General features: G+C 44.8%; 1 protein-coding gene across 1 annotated transcript; it reads left to right on the top strand.

The window, feature by feature from the left end:
• Nucleotides 1-11,005: 11,005 nt before the first annotated feature.
• Nucleotides 11,006-19,788, top strand: dclk3 (doublecortin-like kinase 3). Its single transcript, XM_042295040.1, has 8 exons — nucleotides 11,006-11,534; nucleotides 11,847-12,422; nucleotides 13,504-13,715; nucleotides 13,949-14,080; nucleotides 14,169-15,506; nucleotides 15,662-15,794; nucleotides 17,821-17,988; nucleotides 18,192-19,788. Exons 2-8 carry the CDS (start codon nucleotides 12,341-12,343, stop codon nucleotides 19,283-19,285), a joined length of 3,159 nt encoding a protein of 1,052 aa, XP_042150974.1. The 5' UTR covers nucleotides 11,006-11,534; nucleotides 11,847-12,340; the 3' UTR covers nucleotides 19,286-19,788.
• Nucleotides 19,789-19,804: the final 16 nt, after the last annotated feature.

Below are 19,804 nucleotides of genomic sequence, written 5' to 3'. Positions count from 1 at the left end.
TTACTGCACTGTTGGAGCAAGGAATATAAGTATTACTGCACTGTTGGAGCTAGGAATATAAGTATATTACTGCACTGTTGGAGCTAGGAATATAAGTATTTTGCTGCACCTGTGATGCCATCTGCAAAATATGTGTATGTGGCCAATAACATTTGATTTGATGTGCCTTTAGCCTCCACATTGGAGGAATCCTGGTTCTCTATCTGCTCAAAGCTACTACAGTGGTATGCTACTACAGTGGTATGCTACTACAGTGGTATGCTACTACAGTGGTACTACAGTGGTACTACAGTGGTATGCTACTACAGTGGTACTACAGTGGTATGCTACTACAGTGGTATGCTACTACAGTGGTATGCTACTACAGTGGTACTACAGTGGTATGATACTACAATGGTATGCTACTATAGTGGTACTACAGTGGTATGCTAATACAGTGATACTACAGTGGTATGCTACTACAGTGGTACTACAGTGGTATGATACTACAGTGGTACTACAGTGGTATGCTACTACAGTGGTATGCTACTACAGTGGTACTACAGTGGTATGCTACTACAGTGGTACTACAGTGGTATGCTGCTACAGTGGTACTACAGTGGTATGCTACTACAGTGGTATGCTACTACAGTGGTAGTACAGTGGTATGCTACTACAGTGAGTGTCTTCTGCTCTCTGGTGGTGAGATAGACAATGTTTCCTTCCTCTGATAGTTAACATGGACTCAGCATTATGACATCATCATACAGAACAGGTCAACTTCCTGCTTGGAGAAATCAACAACAGAATTCATATCTGGTCAGACTGCCCCTATTGGTGATTTCCAATGTAGGCAAGCTCCAAGACCCTCATATGCCCATACCCCTCCTGCAGCATGCACTACCTCGGTATTGACAAACACTAAAGGCATCCGGTGGCACCTTAATTGGGGAGGACGGCTCATAGTATTGGCTGTAACGGAATTGATGGTATGGTATCGAACACATCAAATACATGGTTTCCACGTGTTTGATACCATACCATTCCCTACATTTCAGCCATTATTATGAGCCATCCTCCCCTCAGCAGCCTCCTGTGACACACACACACTAACACAAACCCACCTACCCACACATACATCCTGTTATCTGATGAGTAGTTCCAGGATGAGTATCCGGAATGAGACTCGCCGGGTACCCGGTGTTAGCAGTAACCGTGGTAACTGACCTGGTGTTAACAGTAACCATGGTGACAGACCCTTGGGGAGAGCAGGACAAAGAGACGGGCCAGACAGAGGTGGGATTCCACCTCAGCTATGCCTGAAACTAGAGAGACCACCACTCTAACTATCTTTCTCTTTTCACCTCCCCCTCTCTCTCCTCTTGTCTTTCTGTCTGTCTGTCTGTCTGTCTGTCTGTCTGTCTGTCTGTCTGTCTGTCTGTCTCTGTCTGTCTGTCTGTCTGTCTGTCTGTCTGTCTGTCTGTCTGTCTGTCTGTCTGTCTGTCTGTCTGTCTGTCTGTCTGTCTGTCTGTCTGTCTGTCTGTCTGTCTGTCTGTCTGTCTGTCTGTCTGTCTGTCTGTCTGTCTGTCTGTTTCTTTCTCTGTTTTTGTTTCTTAATTTGTTTGTCAGTTTATTTTTCTTCCTGTCTGTCTGTTTCTTTCTCTGTTTTTGTTTCTCAGTTTATTTTTCTTCCTCTCTCCCTCTCTCTCTCCGCTCAGCGAATCACCACCACACAGGGACAGAAACACACATTTTCAAATCAAAGAAATTCCTATAAATTTGTATTCACAAACTGTGTAGGGCTACACTGTAAAAAAAAAAAAAAAAGCACAAATCTAGTTGTTTCAACTAATTATTACTTGGGAATCTTAACTCCAAAAGGCTGTGAAACTGGTGACAAACATAAATAGTGCTTTTAACACAATGTTTTCAACTTACATATTTGGCAAACTGTACATGATTACATTGTGCATGTTAATTTATACAGTAGTTATTATTCAACATGTCCTCACCTGGGATTTAAACTCACAATCTCTTGGTTCATGGCATTCTGATCTTCTTGATATGCCACCATGTCTGGCTCAATTATCTGTTTATCTGACTATTCTCTCATCACTGCTTTGAAATGCTTGTTTTGTTTGCTGTATAGCTGTCGAAGATAGGTGGTGCAAACTACCTTGTTTAAATGGTACTCCATCATCGCTAGGATAAATACACTTGTTTTTCTTGAATGTACTTTTAACAGAGCTGAGATTTACTTTGAAGTGCAAAGTGTAGCGATACAGGTGAAATCATTTATTGACACAGGCATGGTAGCTTAGCAGGAAGATTGGAATGCTGTGAACTAAGAGGTTGTGAATTCAAATCCCAGGTGAGGAAATGTTGAACATTAATTACTGTATAAATAAACATGTACAATATAATAAAGTATGTCAAATATGTAGAGTACCAGTCAAAAAACTTACACATTCAAGGGTTTTTCTTATTTTTTACTATTTTCGACATTGTAGAATAATAGTGAAGACATCAACACTATAAAATAATACCTATGGAATCATGTAGTAACCAAAAAAGTGTTAAACAAATCAAAATATATTTGATATTTTAGATTCTTCAAAGTAGCTACCCTTTGCCTTGATGACAGCTTTGCACACTCTTGGCATTCTCTCAACCAGCTTCACCTGGAATGCTTTTCCAACAGTCTTGAAGGAGTTCCCATATATGCTGAGCACTTGTTGGCTGCTTTTCCTTCACTAAGTGGTCCAACTCATCCCAAACAATCTCAATTGGTTTGAGGTCAGGTGATTGTTGAGGTCAGGTCATCTGATGCAACACTCCATCACTCTCCTTCTTGATCAAATAGCCCTTACACAGCCTGGAGGTGGGTTGGGTCATTGTCCTGTTGAAAAACAAATGATAGTCCCACTAAGCTCAAACCAGATGGAATGGCGTATCGCTGCAGAATGCTGTAGTAGCCATGCTGGTTAAGTGTGCCTTGAACTCTAAATAGATCACTGACAGTGTCACCAGCAAAGCACTGCCACACCATCATACGTCGTCCTTCATGCTTCACGGTGGGAACCACAGTAATGTCCATTGCTTGTGGTTCTTGGCCCAAGCAAGTCTCTTCTTATTATTGGTGTCCTTTAGTAGTGGTTTCTTTGCAGCAATTCAACCATGAAGGCCTGACTCACAAAGTCTCCTCTGAACAGTTGATGTTGAGATGTGTCTGTTACTTAAACTCTGTGAAGCATTTATTTGTGCTGCAATTTCTGGGTCTTTCTGAACTCTGGGTCTTTCTGAACTCTGGGTCTTCCTTTCCCGTGGCAGTCCTAATGAGAGCCAGTTTAATCATAGTGCTTTTTTGCGACTCTATTTTGAAATATAGAGGCACAAATTCATCCACCTGACAGGTGTGGCATATCAACAAGCTGAATAAACAAGCTGAATAAACAGCATGATCATTACACAGGTGCACCTTGTGTTGGGGACAATAAAAGACCACTCTAAATTGTAAAGTTTTGTCACACAACACAATGCCACAGATGTCTCAAGTGTTGAGGAAGCATGCAATTGGCATTCTGACGGCAGGAATGTCCACCAGAGCTGTTGCCAGAAAATTAAATGTTAATTTCTCTACCATAAGCCACCTCCAACATCCTGTTTAGAGAATTTAGGCCAACTGGCCTCACAAAACAAATGTATTTATAAAGCACTTTTTACATCAGCAGATGTCCTCGGATGGGGCCACAGTGTCTCCTGACCCCTCCTGTCTCAGCCTCCAGTATTTATGCTGCAGTAGTTTATGTGTCGGGGGGCTGGGGTCAGTTTGTTATATCTGGAGTACTTCTCCTGTCCTATTCGGTGTCCTGTGTGAATCTAAGTGTGCGTTCTCTAATTCTCTCCTTCTCTCTTTCTTTCTCTCTCTCGGAGGACCTGAGCCCTAGGACCATGCCCCAGGACTACCTGACATGATGACTCCTTGCTGTCCCCAGTCCACCTGGCCATGCTGCTGTTCCAGTTTCAACTGACCTGAGCCCTAGGACCATGCCCCAGGACTACCTGACATGATGACTCCTTGCTGTCCCCAGTCCACCTGGCCATGCTGCTGTTCCAGTTTCAACTGACCTGAGCCCTAGGACCATGCCCCAGGACTACCTGACATGATGACTCCTTGCTGTCCCCAGTCCACCTGGCCATGCTGTTGCTCCAGTTTCAACTTCCACCTGACTGTGCTGCTGCTCCAGTTTCAACTGTTCTGCCTTATTATTATTCGACCATGCTGGTCATTTATGAACATTTGAACATCTTGGCCATGTTCTGTTATAATCTCCACGCGGCACAGCCAGAAGAGGACTGGCCACCCCACATAGCCTGGTTCCTCTCTAGGTTTCTTCCTAGGTTTTGGCCTTTCTAGGGAGTTTTTCCTAGCCACCGTGCTTCTACACCTGCATTGCTTGCTGTTTGGGGTTTTAGGCTGGGTTTCTGTACAGCACTTTGAGATATCAGCTGATGTACGAAGGGCTATATAAATAAATTTGATTTGATTTGATTTGATTTGATGTCACAAACGGCTTATATAGAAACACAGACTAAAACCCCAAATAGAAAAAAATACAGATGTAGAAGCACGGACCAACTGCAGACCATGTGTAACCACACCAGTGCAGGACCTCCACATCCGGCTTCTTCACCTATGGGATCGTCTCAGACCAGCCACCCGGACAGCTGATGAAACTGTGGGTTTGCACAACCAAAGAATTTCTGCACAAACTGTCAGAAACCGTCTCAGGGAAGCTCATCTGCGTGCTTGTCGTCCTCACCAGGGTCTTGACCTGACTGCAGTTCTGACTTCAGTGGACAAATGCTCAACCTCGATGGCCACTGGCACGCTGGAGAAGTGTGATCTTCACGGATGAATCCCGGTTTCAACTGTACCGGGCAGATGGCAAATGTTGGCATTGTGTGGGTGAGCAGTTTGCTGATGTCAACGTTGTGAACAGAGTGCCCCATGGTGGCAGTGGGGTCATGGTATGGGCAGACATAAGCTACAGACAATGAACACATTTGCGTTTTATCGATGGCAATTTTAATGCAGAGATACTGTGATGCTATTAAATGCTATTTTGTGACCAGTGGATGCAAGTATGTATTCCCAGTCATGTTAAATCCATAGATTCGGGCCTAATGATTGTATTTCTATTGACTGATTTCTTTATATGAACTGTAACTCAGTAAAATCTTTTAAATTGTTGCATTTTGCATTTATAGCTCCACAGCCTTTTTTTAGGTAAGATGCCCAAATAATAATTTCTAGTTGAAAGAACATGAGACAATTTGAGCAAACACATCGTTTAAGTTGAGTGAATTTGTGCCTACGTTTTGGCATCCGGTAAGGACATCTGGTCATGTGGTCATAAACCTTCCACCTCCACGCAGAGAAACACTCCTCTATGGGGTTTAGGAAGGGGGAGTATGGAGGCAGGAACAGTACTGACATCCTGGGATGGGCAGCAAACCAGTCTGTGACTGCAGCAGAGTGGTGGAATGCCACATTATCCCACACAACAACGACGGTAGGGGAGTTTCTTGCCCCTCTCTCCTCCGCTGGCACAAGTCGATTATTCAGGTCATCCAGAAAATAAATGAGCCTCTCTGTATTGTAGGGGCCAATGAGTGGTTTGTGTAACAGCAAACCATCATTGGACAGTGCTGCACACATTGTGATGTTAGCTCCTCTCTGGCCTGGGACATCCACAGTTGCTCTCTGTCCAATCATATTTCTTCCCCTCCGGTGTTTTTTTGCCAGGTTGAATCCAGTTTCATCCACAAAGATGAATATCTGTGCAGTTTGCCTGGTTTCCATCTCTATTACTCTCTAAAATACAGCAAATCCACAGTTGTACAGTACTTTACATTATGCATAGTTGTGTATGTACCCTGTTTGGTTATTGAACAGTGCCATCCGTTTTGTTACTAAAGCACCTTATACCACCCACCACTGCGACCTGTATGCTCTAGTCGGCTGGCCCTCGCTACATGTTCGTCGCCAGACCCACTGGCTCCAGGTCATCGACAAGTCTATGCTAGGTAAAGCTCCGCCTTATCTCAGTTCACTGGTCACGATGGCAACACCCACCCGTAGCACACGCTCCAGCAGGTGTATCTCACTGATCATCCCTAAAGCCAAAACCTCATTTGGCCGCCTTTCCTTCCAGTTCTCTGCTGCCTGCGACTGGAACGAATTGCAAAAATCTCTGAAGTTGGAGACTTTTATCTCCCTCACCAACTTTAAACATCTGCTATCTGAGCAGCTAACCGATCGCTGCAGCTGTACATAGTCCATCGGTCTATAGCCCACCCAATTTACCTACCTCATCCCCATACTGTTTTTATTTTATTTACTTTTCTGCTCTTTTGCACACCAGTATCTCTACCTGCACATGTTCATCTGATCATTTATCACTCCAGTGTTAATCTGCCAAATTGTAATTATTCGCTCCTATGGCCTATTTATTGCCTACCTCCTCATGCCTTTTGCACACAATGTATATAGATTATTTTTTTCTACTATGTTATTGACTTGTTTATTGTTTACTCCGTGTGTAACTCTGTGTTGCTGTCTGTTCACACTGCTATGCTTTATCTTGGCCAGGTCGCAGTTGTAAATGAGAACTTGTTCTCAACTGGCCTACCTGGTTAAATAAAGGTGAAATGAAAAAGAAAACAGACATCTTACCTAGACATATTGATACCGGAGTTCTTCACACGTTCACCGTTTCTCTCAAAGGGTACGGTGTACAACTGCTTCATCCCTATTTGATGTTTCTCTAAGACTCTGGCAATTGTTGTTGTGCTGACCGTATTCACATTCCCAAAAGTGATATTATCTGCCAGCACTCTGACCCGTATCTCCCGCAGTTATAATGCATTGTTGCCAATTACCATGTCAACAATGGCAATTTCCTGCGCATCTGATAATATTCTGCCTCTCTCTCCTGTGAGAGGCAACCTTTGGATCCTACTGAAAAACACAAAACAATCAATACATTTTAAAATGTCAGTACATGTAAAAATGTGACCATACTGTATTGTACTGTAATATGTAGTTAAATTATCATTGAAGGATGCACATCTCACCTGTTGTTTTGCCAGAAAATTCGTACTATTGATGCAACTGTTGAACGCTGCAGATTTGGTTGCAGCCTTAAACCGTCCTCTCTCAAAGAGAGACCATGGTTTACAATGGTCAGTAATTGTGTCCCGTACCTCATCCGAGACCACTGCTCTTCGTCTTCGTCTCCTTTGTCCTCCACGCTGTCTCCCTCTCCCCGCCACTCTTCTTCCCCCACCAACCTGTCTTCCTTGATCCATGTTTCCAAAATAAATCATTCCGAAGCCGTCCTCTTTTGTCTGTTTGGTAAGGAGACTAAAAACAGGACACTTGGGTAGGCTTTCAGCTGAAATTGCAATCAGCTGTGTTTGGAATTGGAAACCCATTTTGTAATACTTAATTCACTTTTCAAAACTCTTCACACAGTTCTTCTAACCAACTTTCAGCTTTGCACAGCAGTTAATTTCACATCCAAAATGCACTAAAACTACCAAAACACTTCATACATGTCTCAAATCAACTCATTCTTCCATAACACTAGCAAAGGTTGTCACCCAACAAGCACACTTTGTCACTTATAAAACAATGACCTAAAAAACACTAACAACAGGTAGCATTACACAATGTTTTATTTTGTCAAATGTCTTTACAAAACAAGAATGACACCTCTCTACGGTTTAGAATTGACTGCAGTATATGTTACAGGAATGAATCAGACATGATGCAATATGCTTCAATATGTTTTATGTCATTTTTGGCATTGAGTGATTCCAAAATACAAGAATTTGTATATACACCATCTACCGATACAGATACAGTAGCAATGCTAGTTAACCCTGTCTTCTGCATTTGGCCACAGGTTCTCATCCACATCACATCTTATGTCATCTTGGGCAATACACCTAGAAACGAATCTATTGGTCCGGTTCCGTCCCTGGCAATCTTCTGCAGATATGTCCATGCATACAGCATTCTTTACTTCCAGGAGGGACATTTGATCATGTGGATGGTGGTCATAAACCTTCCACCTCCATGAGGAAAATACTTCCTCTATGGGGTCGAGGAATGGAGAGTAAGGTGGGAGGAAAATACTTCCTCTATGGGGTCGAGGAATGGAGAGTAAGGTGGGAGGAAAATACTTCCTCTATGGGGTCGAGGAATGGAGAGTAAGGTGGGAGGAAAATAATTCCTCTATGGGGTCGAGGAATGGAGAGTAAGGTGGGAGGAAAATAATTCCTCTATGGGGTCGAGGAATGGAGAGTAAGGTGGGAGGAAAATAATTCCTCTATGGGGTCGAGGAATGGAGAGTAAGGTGGGAGGAAAATAATTCCTCTATGGGGTCGAGGAATGGAGAGTAAGGTGGGAGGAAAATAATTCCTCTATGGGGTCGAGGAATGGAGAGTAAGGTGGGAGGAAAATAATTTCTCTATGGGGTTGAGGAATGGAGAGTAAAGTGGGAGGAAAATAATTCCTCTATGGGGTTGAGGAATGGAGAGTAAGGTGGGAGGAAAAGTGACACCATCCTGGGATGGGCTGCAAACCACTGTGACTGCACAGGAGTGGTGAAATGCCACATTGTTCCATACAGTTACAAACGTTGGCTGATTTCGCCTCACTGCAACCCTTTCCACACCTGGCACAACCCTTCCATAGAGGTCATCCAGGAATGAAATGAGACGCTCTGTGTTGTATGACCCAATTAGCGGTTTGTGTAACAGCAATCCATCAGAGGATATTGCTGCACACATTGTGATGTTGTCACCCCTCTGGCCCGGGACGTCCACTGTGGCTCTTTTCCCAGTCACATTCCTTCCTCGCCGCCGTGTTTTGGCCAAGTTAAAACCAGCATCATCCACAAAGATGAATATGTGGGGTGTTTGCCTGGCTTCAATCTCCATGACTCTCTCAAATAAATCCACAAGGCAACATAACAGTGAGGCTATTACGGTAGTTTCCATTATACCTAAAACATGCCATTGTGTGCCTCTGCCCTGTTTGGTTTTGTTCAGAACCAGTATTTTATAGTCATCTTACCTGGACATATTGGTTCCTGATTTGCTTAACCCGTTCAGAGTTCCTCTCAAAGGGGACAGTGTACAGCTGCTTCATCCTGACTTGATGTTGTTTCAGGACTCTAGCAATAGTTGTTATGCTTACATTGTGAATATTTCCATATGCAATATTGTCTGTCACCACTCTGTCCCGAATCTCTGTGAGTTTTATGCCATTGTTTCTGATGACCATATCAACGATTGCAGTTTCCTGCACAGCAGTGAAAATCCTACCTCTCCCGCCTGTGGGAGGTAACAATTGGGTCCTAAGCAGAAATACAAAAACAATTACACACAAGTGGGTTTGGAGGCTTTGCTCAATTGACTTCTGTAATGTGCAGTTTAGTCAGATGACCTTGCAGAATGCACATCTTACCTGTTGTTTTGACGGCAATTTCTCACAATAGATGCCACTGTTGAGCGTTGCAGATTGGGCTGCACTCTCAGACCAGCCTTTCTCATTCATAGAACATGATTTATTACATTATCAATAATAGTAGCCCTAATCTCATCTGAGACTACAGCTCTTGATCTTCCTCTCAGTCTTCTTCCTCCACGCATATGTACTCCTCTTCCTCTCCCAGCCACTCTTCTTCCTCTGTCAGCCACTTCTCTATCTCTTTCTGGGTCCATGTTTACATTACAGTACAGCATTATTCCTAAGATGTCCCCTTTGGTATAGATGGTAATGAAATTGAAAGACTAACACCTGGATAGGTGTTCAGCTACAATGGAAATCAGCTGTGGTTGGTCTAATTGTTTTGATAGTATTTCATTCTTTAGATTTGGAATATATTTCAACACTGTATTACTGTAGAAATGTAGCAAATTGATGTCTTATTCAATTTTGTGTTATTTTAGGTTTTGAACTTAAGTTGAACAGTTTTGAAAAGAGTATGTGAACATGTGCAAATTGGCCTGTAGGTACATAGAGTTTTGGTGGTGGTTGTGTCTGAGTGAGAAAATAATTCATGAAATTTGAAAGATTGAATGCATTTTGTGCCAAAGCAATGAAAATTGATCCACAGTTTAGCCCACATAGACTGCTGTTGTACTCACTGTGTGAAGAGTTTTGAAAAAGTGACCTAAGTATTGAGGAATGAGTCCTATCGATTTCATTCTGTTTTGAATGTGTTTTTAAACAGTGTGTTAGCATCTGAAAACGTGCTGGAAATATATCGTTTTGCAGGTGGTGGAGTATGAATGGGAAAAGAGTTCATGGATTTCGTAGAATGTGGTTATTGAATGCATTTTGTGTGAAAGCAATGAAAAATGATTCACAGTTTGTTCCACATACACTTCTGTTTCGCTGACTGTGTGAAGTGTTTTGACAATGTGACTTCAGTTTTGACCAATGCATGTTAGCGATTGAAAAAAAACTGTAATACATTTCTTTTTTTTAAAAGCTGCTGAAAATCCAGTGTTTCTATTTCAAACGGTTTTGTTATATTTCAGTCTTCTGTGATGTATATAAACTGTAATATTGGAATGCAAACTCAAAATAGAATACATATCTGACATGGTATAGTTGTCTTCTTTTGTTTAACCCCATAACCATGTGTGTGAAGTGTATACTGTTGTTTCAAAGTAGATTTGTTTAAGACTACCAAGAAACACTCAGTGTGACCCTGATTTAGCCCAATGCAGGAAAAGGGATATATTAAAACGTGTAGTAGATTGGTAATGAAGTACTGAAGTTGCCCTGCACAAAGCCAAGGGGAAAAGTTGTTTTTGTTGTCAATCGCATAGCCTACTGTGATTGTGTGTGTGTGTGTGTGCGTCTGTGTGTGCGTGCGTGTGTGTGTGTGATTGTGTGTGTGTGTGTCGTGTGTGCGTGTGTGGGGGGGGCACCGGGGCTGTTTGGAAACGGGAACGGGCTCGAGCTGTGCCAGAGCGGTGACGCATCTCTCCCGTTATTCCGGTAATGATCACCTGGACTCCCCTTGTTATTGTTACCGTCCCGGTTTGGCGGCAGTGTTGCTGTTATGTACGCTAACATCCCATTCGACGCACAGGTTTCGGTTGTCCCTGCCCGCCTTCCCTTTCTTATAACTTTCGAGAGAGCGTTTTAAATTGCACAACTGGACTCCTCCCACGCGCAACCGTAGTAACCCTGGTGTTCCTCCTATGTTCTGGTCAAAGCGGCTCAACGCGCGAATCCAGTCAACTACTGTAGCCCTATCCCTCATCTCTCTTCCAAAAACGGAAAAGGAAGACGATATTACATTGAAATAATGACCACCGCTGCCGGTAAAGAAATGTCCAACTGAAACTCCGAATGATTGTGCTAGAAGTGAACAGGTAGGCTATGATGCCCGTGTGGAAACAACGGTTCGGATGCGGTTACGCAGCGCCAGGCACGAGATGGAGAGCGGCATGTCAGTCAAGAGGTGAAAACACTCAATCTTCATGCTTTAAAAGTAAAAAGTATAATTTCTCTCAAATATATATATATTCTTTAGTGTTTATTTCAAATTTTTAGTCTTTAATTCTTATTTCTTATTTATTTTAGAAAAATATCTAGATTATTTTTATGTAAAAAAAAGTAGCAATTTGTGAGGAATGAAGAATGAACAAAATACAGATACAACTGTATCTTGTATTCTGGTCGCCGTTGTGGCTCCATCTGTGCATAAACCTCAGGGCTTTGGCCTTGTTGTTATTGTTGTGTTAGAGTTATTTTACCAGGTGTTTGTTCATAGGAGGTTAGGATCTGCCTCAGTGAAAAGCTGACAGAACCGGGGCTGTTTGGAAACGGGAACGGGCTCGAGCTGTGCCAGAGCGGTGACGCATCTCTCCCGTTATTCCGGTAATGATCACCTGGACTCCCCTTGTTATTGTTACCGTCCCGGTTTGGCGGCAGTGTTGCTGTTATGTACGCTAACATCCCATTCGACGCACAGGTTTCGGTTGTCCCTGCCCGCCTTCCCTTTCTTATAACTTTCGAGAGAGCGTTTTAAATTGCACAACTGGACTCCTCCCACGCGCAACCGTAGTAACCCTGGTGTTCCTCCTATGTTCTGGTCAAAGCGGCTCAACGCGCGAATCCAGTCAACTACTGTAGCCCTATCCCTCATCTCTCTTCCAAAAACGGAAAAGGAAGACGATATTACATTGAAATAATGACCACCGCTGCCGGTAAAGAAATGTCCAACTGAAACTCCGAATGATTGTGCTAGAAGTGAACAGGTAGGCTATGATGCCCGTGTGGAAACAACGGTTCGGATGCGGTTACGCAGCGCCAGGCACGAGATGGAGAGCGGCATGTCAGTCAAGAGGTGAAAACACTCAATCTTCATGCTTTAAAAGTAAAAAGTATAATTTCTCTCAAATATATATATATTCTTTAGTGTTTATTTCAAATTTTTAGTCTTTAATTCTTATTTCTTATTTATTTTAGAAAAATATCTAGATTATTTTTATGTAAAAAAAAGTAGCAATTTGTGAGGAATGAAGAATGAACAAAATACAGATACAACTGTATCTTGTATTCTGGTCGCCGTTGTGGCTCCATCTGTGCATAAACCTCAGGGCTTTGGCCTTGTTGTTATTGTTGTGTTAGAGTTATTTTACCAGGTGTTTGTTCATAGGAGGTTAGGATCTGCCTCAGTGAAAAGCTGACAGAACAAGTGTTTTGTAGCTTGGTGGGAGATGGTGAATTTTTGGGATAGCCTTGTTAAAGGGGTAAAATAGGTTCATGGCACATACTGGATGGGGTGTGTGTCAGGGAGGGATCCCATACCTCCTCTCCAACTCCATGGACAACACAGGTGTGTGTGTGTCTGAAAGTGAAACATCTTCAACTTTGACACTGTGTCTAATGCTTAATTAATCATGCAGCTTCAGGAAAGAACTAGGCCACGCTTTTGTTGTTATGGCTTGTGTGTGTGTGTGTGTGTGTGTGTGTGTGTGTGTGTGTGTGTGTGTGTGTGTGTGTGTAAACAAATCCGGCTGATCAGATTTGAGTCTTTTCCATGGACTGCATGAGATTCTTTGAGCGCCCCGCTCTCCTGCCTAAATTATTAACGCTTCCTTAAGACACACACACACACACACACACACACACACACACACACACACACATACACAATGAGGACCACGCATCATGTTACCTCCTTGTTTATCTAAGGAAAAGCAATAACCCAGTTAACCTATACAGACAGTTGATGATGACAAATTTAGAAAGTGGAAAGAAATCGTCTCAACTAACTTATCTAACTAACCCGTTGATTCTTTCATCTCTCTCTCAACCCTCTACCCCCTTTTCCGGCACCCTCTCTTTCTCACCCCTTTCCCCACATCTTTCATTTCTCTCTCTCCCTGCCTCCCCACCATCCTCTCTTCCCCCATCTCTCTCAGATTCCTCCCTCTCTAAACGTATGGGGGGTATTCCTCACCCTCAGGCCTGGCCCTCTCTCCCCCTCCCCCACCTTGACCCCCTCCCTCCAGCCACTAGGACACATCTCCCTAGTCCTTTTCCAGTCTTCCACACTCGTCATGCTGAGCAGAGTGCCGAGCGACCACGCTTGGTTACTGTGGTCCGACCATGCGGTCACAGCACCCTCAGGAAGGTAACGGTCCAGAATGAAATGATTAATGATTACAAAGAAGTAACAAACCCTCTTTCTGGAGAGCTACTGGATCTGCAGGATTTTGTTCCATTCCTGCACTAACACACATGATTCATAACGGAAGAAGTTGGCTTCAATTACATTTTATTCAATTATAATGATATGGTTGGCTTGGCTCCCACATGTTCAGTTCTTCCTGGTTTCTTGATGACATCATCTTTATGCCTGGTCAGGTGACATTGCTGTTGAATCGTAGGAGCGTGGTCTCGTACGAGCAGCTTCTATTGGACGTCTCCGAGGCACTGGGGTTCCCTCGCTGGCACAGGGCCAGAGTCACACGCCTCTACACACCACACGCACGAGAGGTAACCACACACACACACACACACACACACACAACAACAACAACAACAACACACCTCTAATTCCAGGTGTTTGTGTCTAACCCTCCAGGTGCGGGGTGTGTGTGATTTCTTCCGTGGCGAAGCAGCGTTCCTGGCATTGGGAAAGTCTCGTCCAGAGCTCCAGAGTGTCGAGGAGGCCCTGGAGGAGCTGTTTCCACATCATACCTGCTACCGCAACGACGCACTCCGGGCCTGGGAGAGGAGGTTACAACCTTCACCTGATAAAGCTGCCAAGGCCGACAGCGGATACAGCGAGGGGACAGACATACACACACACCCTGACAAGGATACACACACAAGCCTCGACACGAACACACAGACAGACAGTGTTACACACACACAGGCATGCAACCTGGACACACACACACATACGCACCAAGACACACTTACACAACCCAATACACACCCCAAAACACTGACACACCACAATACACACCCAAACAGGCACTCCACACACAAAAACAAACACCCAACTAGACAGCCCATACACCCTATTCACACACACCTCGACACGGATGCGCACACACATAGACACCCTAACACGCATTCTAACCAACACGCCACACACCCCTCTCACCCCCCCAATCACCTTCAGAGGGTCAAAGTGAAAGTTGCAGCCAGAGAGATTCTCTCCTCACCGATAGGTCCGCCCACCCAGGAGGAGGAGCTAGGAGAGGAGCTAGACACGCCCCCTACTCCACTCTGCAGGAACTGTAAGCCTTCTGAAGGACCCAATCCGAGAGCAGGGAAGGCTCCACTTCCTCCCGTAACCAGGAAGCAAACAGGAAACGGACCAAACGACCAGGAAGTAGAGAAACCTCACGTCGGTCCCACCCCACTCCACACTGGACCAATCTGCAGGCTTGATGAGGAGTCCCTCAGCCAATCAGAACCTTCATCCTCAGAGTCTAAACAGGAAGAGGCGAGGACTAAACAGGAAGTGATATTTGACCTCCCATCTGATGGTAGTGATGTCACCCTGTCAGACATTGAGCGTTGCTATGACATTGGCCGCATGGTCGGAGACGGGAACTTTGCTGTTGTGCACGAGTGTCATCGGCGCGACAATGGGGAAGCCTTCGCTGTGAAGATTGTGGAGCACTCAAAGCTCATTGGCCGAGAGCACATGATGCAGAATGAGCTGAGCCTTCTGGGTAGCCTGTCACACCCCCGCGTGGTTCGCCTCTTCACACACCACCACACACACACACACTCCTATCTCGTCATGGAGATGGTTGCCGGGGGCGACCTGTTTGAGGCAATCGCGGTCCGTGGGAAGTTTCCAGAAGAGGAGGCAGGGCTGATGGTGTGTGATGTCAGCGAGGCTCTGAGATACATCCACAGCAAGACCATAGTACATAGAGATCTGAAACCTGAAAACCTACTGGTGAGGGAGAGGGTATGTGTGTGTGTCTGTGTGTCTGTGCAGGTGCGTGTGTGTGTGTGTGAATACAAGCATTCCAAGCATCTCTCTCTGTAACCCACTCTCTCCCTGCTGCTCTCTCCCCCCTCTCTCTCCCTGCCCCTCCCTCTCTCTTCTAGGTGGAATGCAGTAGTGATGGCGTCAGTAGGTTGAAGCTGGGTGATTTTGGTCTGGCCATGGTTGTAACAGAACCCATCTTCACTGTGTGTGGAACTCCCACCTATGTCGCCCCGGAGATCCTCTCAGAGACAGGTGACCATGTCCATCACTTTATTTCTACCTTTATCTATCACTCTACAGTAGCTGTGTCTGTGTTGTGACAATTGCGATGTTTGCTCTATAACCTATTAATTCATATGCCTTGCCACCGTGATATATAGGCCTAAGACTGAGACAATAAGAAGACACAGTGGCAGAATAAATTCAAGCACACCTCTGTTTCATCACAAAACCGGAGAGCAACATCTGCCTGGTGAAGTCCACAACCCCACCATTTTGCATGTAACACACAGTAACATGACCTACAGCCTGGTCAAGCAAGTTAATGAGTACGTTAACATGCACACTAATAATTCAATATTAAATTGATTATGGCAAAAGGCAGAGTATGGCATTAGTCATGTAAACACCTTACTTTGCTTATCTTAATCAACGTAAGGTCATAATCGAAGTAAGCATGTACCAATTAAAACACCTGGTTTTGTGTGCAATCTTTTGAATTATTAGGACACGCAAACAGCTTAATCGGCATCCCAGTGGTGTATTTGATCTGCACATTTCCCAGCAAATGGTAGCGCAAGTTTCCCTAAAATGGACGAGTGAAGTGAGTTTGGAAATACTGAAAGTATACATCTTATAAATAGCTTTCACATACAAACTTTATATATCCGGACTAAGAATCGAATAGTCTTCGCAAAAATAACATGGTCACTGTGGTAGAATGTTTATTTTGATTGGCGATTTTCTGCATTTATCAAAAATCCCATCAGTAGCCTGATTTCAGATGTGTCCATGTAAACAGGAATATTAGAGAAATCGTTATTCTTGCAAAGTATGTAAACGTTTTAAACAAACTATTATATTAACCTATCCACAATAATCGCACTATTGTGTGCATGTAACTTTGCTCAATGTTTCCAACATTTTCAGACCACTAAACAACTAATGATTTAGAACCACAGAGAGTTGCCGCAACTCGCAAAGAAAACAGGATCTGCCTCCACTATTCCAGCACCATTTCAATTTCAACATCATCAAATCACCTCTGCATAGTCTAATATAGTGACAACTAAAAGATACCAAAAACAATGTAGTCCAGCTAAATATGATGTGACCGTCCATGGTATTGATTTGTGTGTGTGTGTGTGCAAGTAGAAAAACATGTCGACTCACCCGACTGGTAGAGAAACACCAATGACATCCTCCTCTCTTTCATGTTGCGGAAACGGTCTATGACTGTCATACAGTACACTCTTTTAGCTTTTGTTATCCTAGGCTACCTGGCTAAAATGCTTGCTCGCTAGCCTAACTTCTTTTCATGGGCAATGATGCGCCAGGCTAGCTAGTTAACATTAGCCTTCTACATATAGCTACATATTGAACTTCCATCCTCTCAGGCCAGGGACACAATGTATGAATTAATGGTTGGATCAGAATAAAGTAAAACCACAAATCTAAATCCCTATCTCCTTCCGTGGCTAGTTTAGGAAAGGGACGATTTTAGCTAGCTAGCCACCAGAAGACAATGAGAAGCAACAATTACATTTGTTTCTGTAAATGAGTTCTGTTTTTGATGTGATGTGATTGGTGTGAAGCCAAATCCAAACTGGATTCCATTGACACTTTGTTTTGGTGCTCCAGGACCATTCACAGTTGAGATCACTCAGTTTAGCTCAACACCGATTGGCTGTTATTTTTTCAAATGCTCTCTGGCTTCCCTTCCATTCAATGCTAGGGGTGGCAACAATGTCATACTCTTTCTGACCAGACAGTATCAGATAGATGGGCTTTGGCTAGACATACTGAGACAGAGGGGCGCTGTTTTGCTCGCTCAGATACTTTCTCCGGTGAGATATGTTCAGCCTCTTGTGAATTGAAGAAAAATTATGAAACACAGACAGGCGAAAGATTAACTGTTTTATATGGGGGGGTTTTCTCTTTTTAAAAAAAAAACATTTTTGGGGAAGCCTGGCTTCCCTTAGCATCCATGAATACACGCCACTGTCACTCTATCAATCACTTACCTCTACCTCTGTCTCTCTCTCTCCTCCCTCCACAGGGTATGGTCTGCCAGTAGACCTGTGGGCATTGGGAGTGATACTGTACGTCCTTCTCTGTGGGTTCCCTCCATTCCGGAGCAGAGACCGAGACCAAGGGGAGCTGTTCCAGATGATCAGAGAGGCTCACCTCACCTTCCTGTCACCTTACTGGGATGACATCTCAGATGGTGAGACACACACATGGTTATAGACATAAGCAGGCACATACACCCATGCTTGTACAAACACACATACACGCGAGCACACACACACACATACATAAACAGACACACACACACACTTGTAGACATACATGTATACACACACATGCTCACACATATTGTACCCTTTGTGTGTGTGTGTGTGTGTGTGTGTGTGTGTGTGTGTGTAGGAGCGCGAGGCCTGGTGAGAGCCTTGCTGCAGGTGGATCCAACAGAAAGACTGACGGCAGCTCAGACTCTTATGCACCCCTGGATTCAGACCACTACTGACCAGTACAGACCAACACAGATCAGTACTGACCAGTACAGACCAACACAGATCAGTACTGACCAGTACAGACCAACACAGACCACTACTGACCAGTACAGACCAACAAAGACCACTACTGACCAGTACAGACCAACACAGATCAGTACTGACCAGTACAGACCAACACAGACCACTACTGACCAGTACAGACCAACACAGATCAGTACTGACCAGCAGAGCCCAGCACAGCCGAGCAAAGGCCAACACCGACATGAACCGATCAGTGCAAACCAGCAGAGCCCAGCAAAGACCAGCACAGAACACTACAGACCAGTACAGAGTCCAACCACAGACCAGTCCCGACCAGCACAGACTGCTACAGAACACCACAGACCAGTACCAACCCCAGACCAACAGCGACCACCACACCCAATCCCCCCAGCGCACCACCCACCCACCCACCCAGCCAGCCCCATCTCCTCACTCCAGCACCCAGCCAGCCCCATCTCCTCACTCCACCACCCAGCCAGCCCCATCTCCTCACTCCACCACCCAGCCAGCCCCATCTTCTCACTCCACCACCCAGCCAGCCCCATCTCCTCACTCCAGCACCCAGCCAGACCCATCTCCTCACTCCAGCACCCAGCTAGCCCCATCTCCTCACTCCAGCACCCAGCCAGCCCCATCTCCTCACTCCACCACCCAGCCAGCCCCATCTCCTCACTCCACCACCCAGCCAGCCCCATCTCCTCACTCCACCACCCAGCCAGCCCCATCTCCTCACTCCAGCACCCAGCCAGACCCATCTCCTCACTCCAGCACCCAGCCAGCCCCATCTCCTCACTCCAGCACCCAGCCAGCCCCATCTCCTCACTCCACCACCCAGCCAGCCCCATCTCCTCACTCCACCACCCAGCCAGCCCCATCTCCTCACTCCACCACCCAGCCAGCCCCAACTCTTCACTCCACCCCCCAGCAGGACCCATCAACTGCTCCCCAGCACCCTGGCAGTAGCACCTCTCAACCGCCCCACCCAATTTCCCCACCCTCCATCCTATCCACAGCAACATCCAAACCCAGCTGCCACCCACCTGGCAGAACTCTCAATCTGCCCTCCCACTCCACCCAGCCTCCATCGCTCCACCCACCCATTCCCAGCCGAATACCCACCCAGTCCCAGTCCCAGCACGCAGTGTCCCACCCCTCAACCCTTCCTCCTGAATGATGGGGTTCCTGAAACTTTAAACGCTTCTCCAGGAATTGAAAAGTTCTGGTATTCTGCACAGACCCTGTTCAGGATTGTGTATCTGGAACTCACCAATTGTCATACACTGACGTTCAGTTCCATTCCAATAAAATAGTCATCAACAACTTTACCATTTAGGTTGTAGTATTTAGTTCAGTAGATTATCTAGCATAACAGATAACTCTAATAGTTTCAATACATGTTTTTTTCTGACAATGTGTGTATTACACACACTTCCCCTTTGTACTGCACTAACAATAAATAACTTTGAACTGACTTTTACGTTG

The sequence above is a fragment of the Oncorhynchus tshawytscha genome, linkage group LG13, assembly GCF_018296145.1.
Source record: "Oncorhynchus tshawytscha isolate Ot180627B linkage group LG13, Otsh_v2.0, whole genome shotgun sequence".
Classification (NCBI taxonomy): domain Eukaryota; kingdom Metazoa; phylum Chordata; class Actinopteri; order Salmoniformes; family Salmonidae; genus Oncorhynchus; species Oncorhynchus tshawytscha.
Note: the sequence above shows the minus strand (reverse complement) of the source record. Positions and strands in the feature narration are given on the sequence as shown.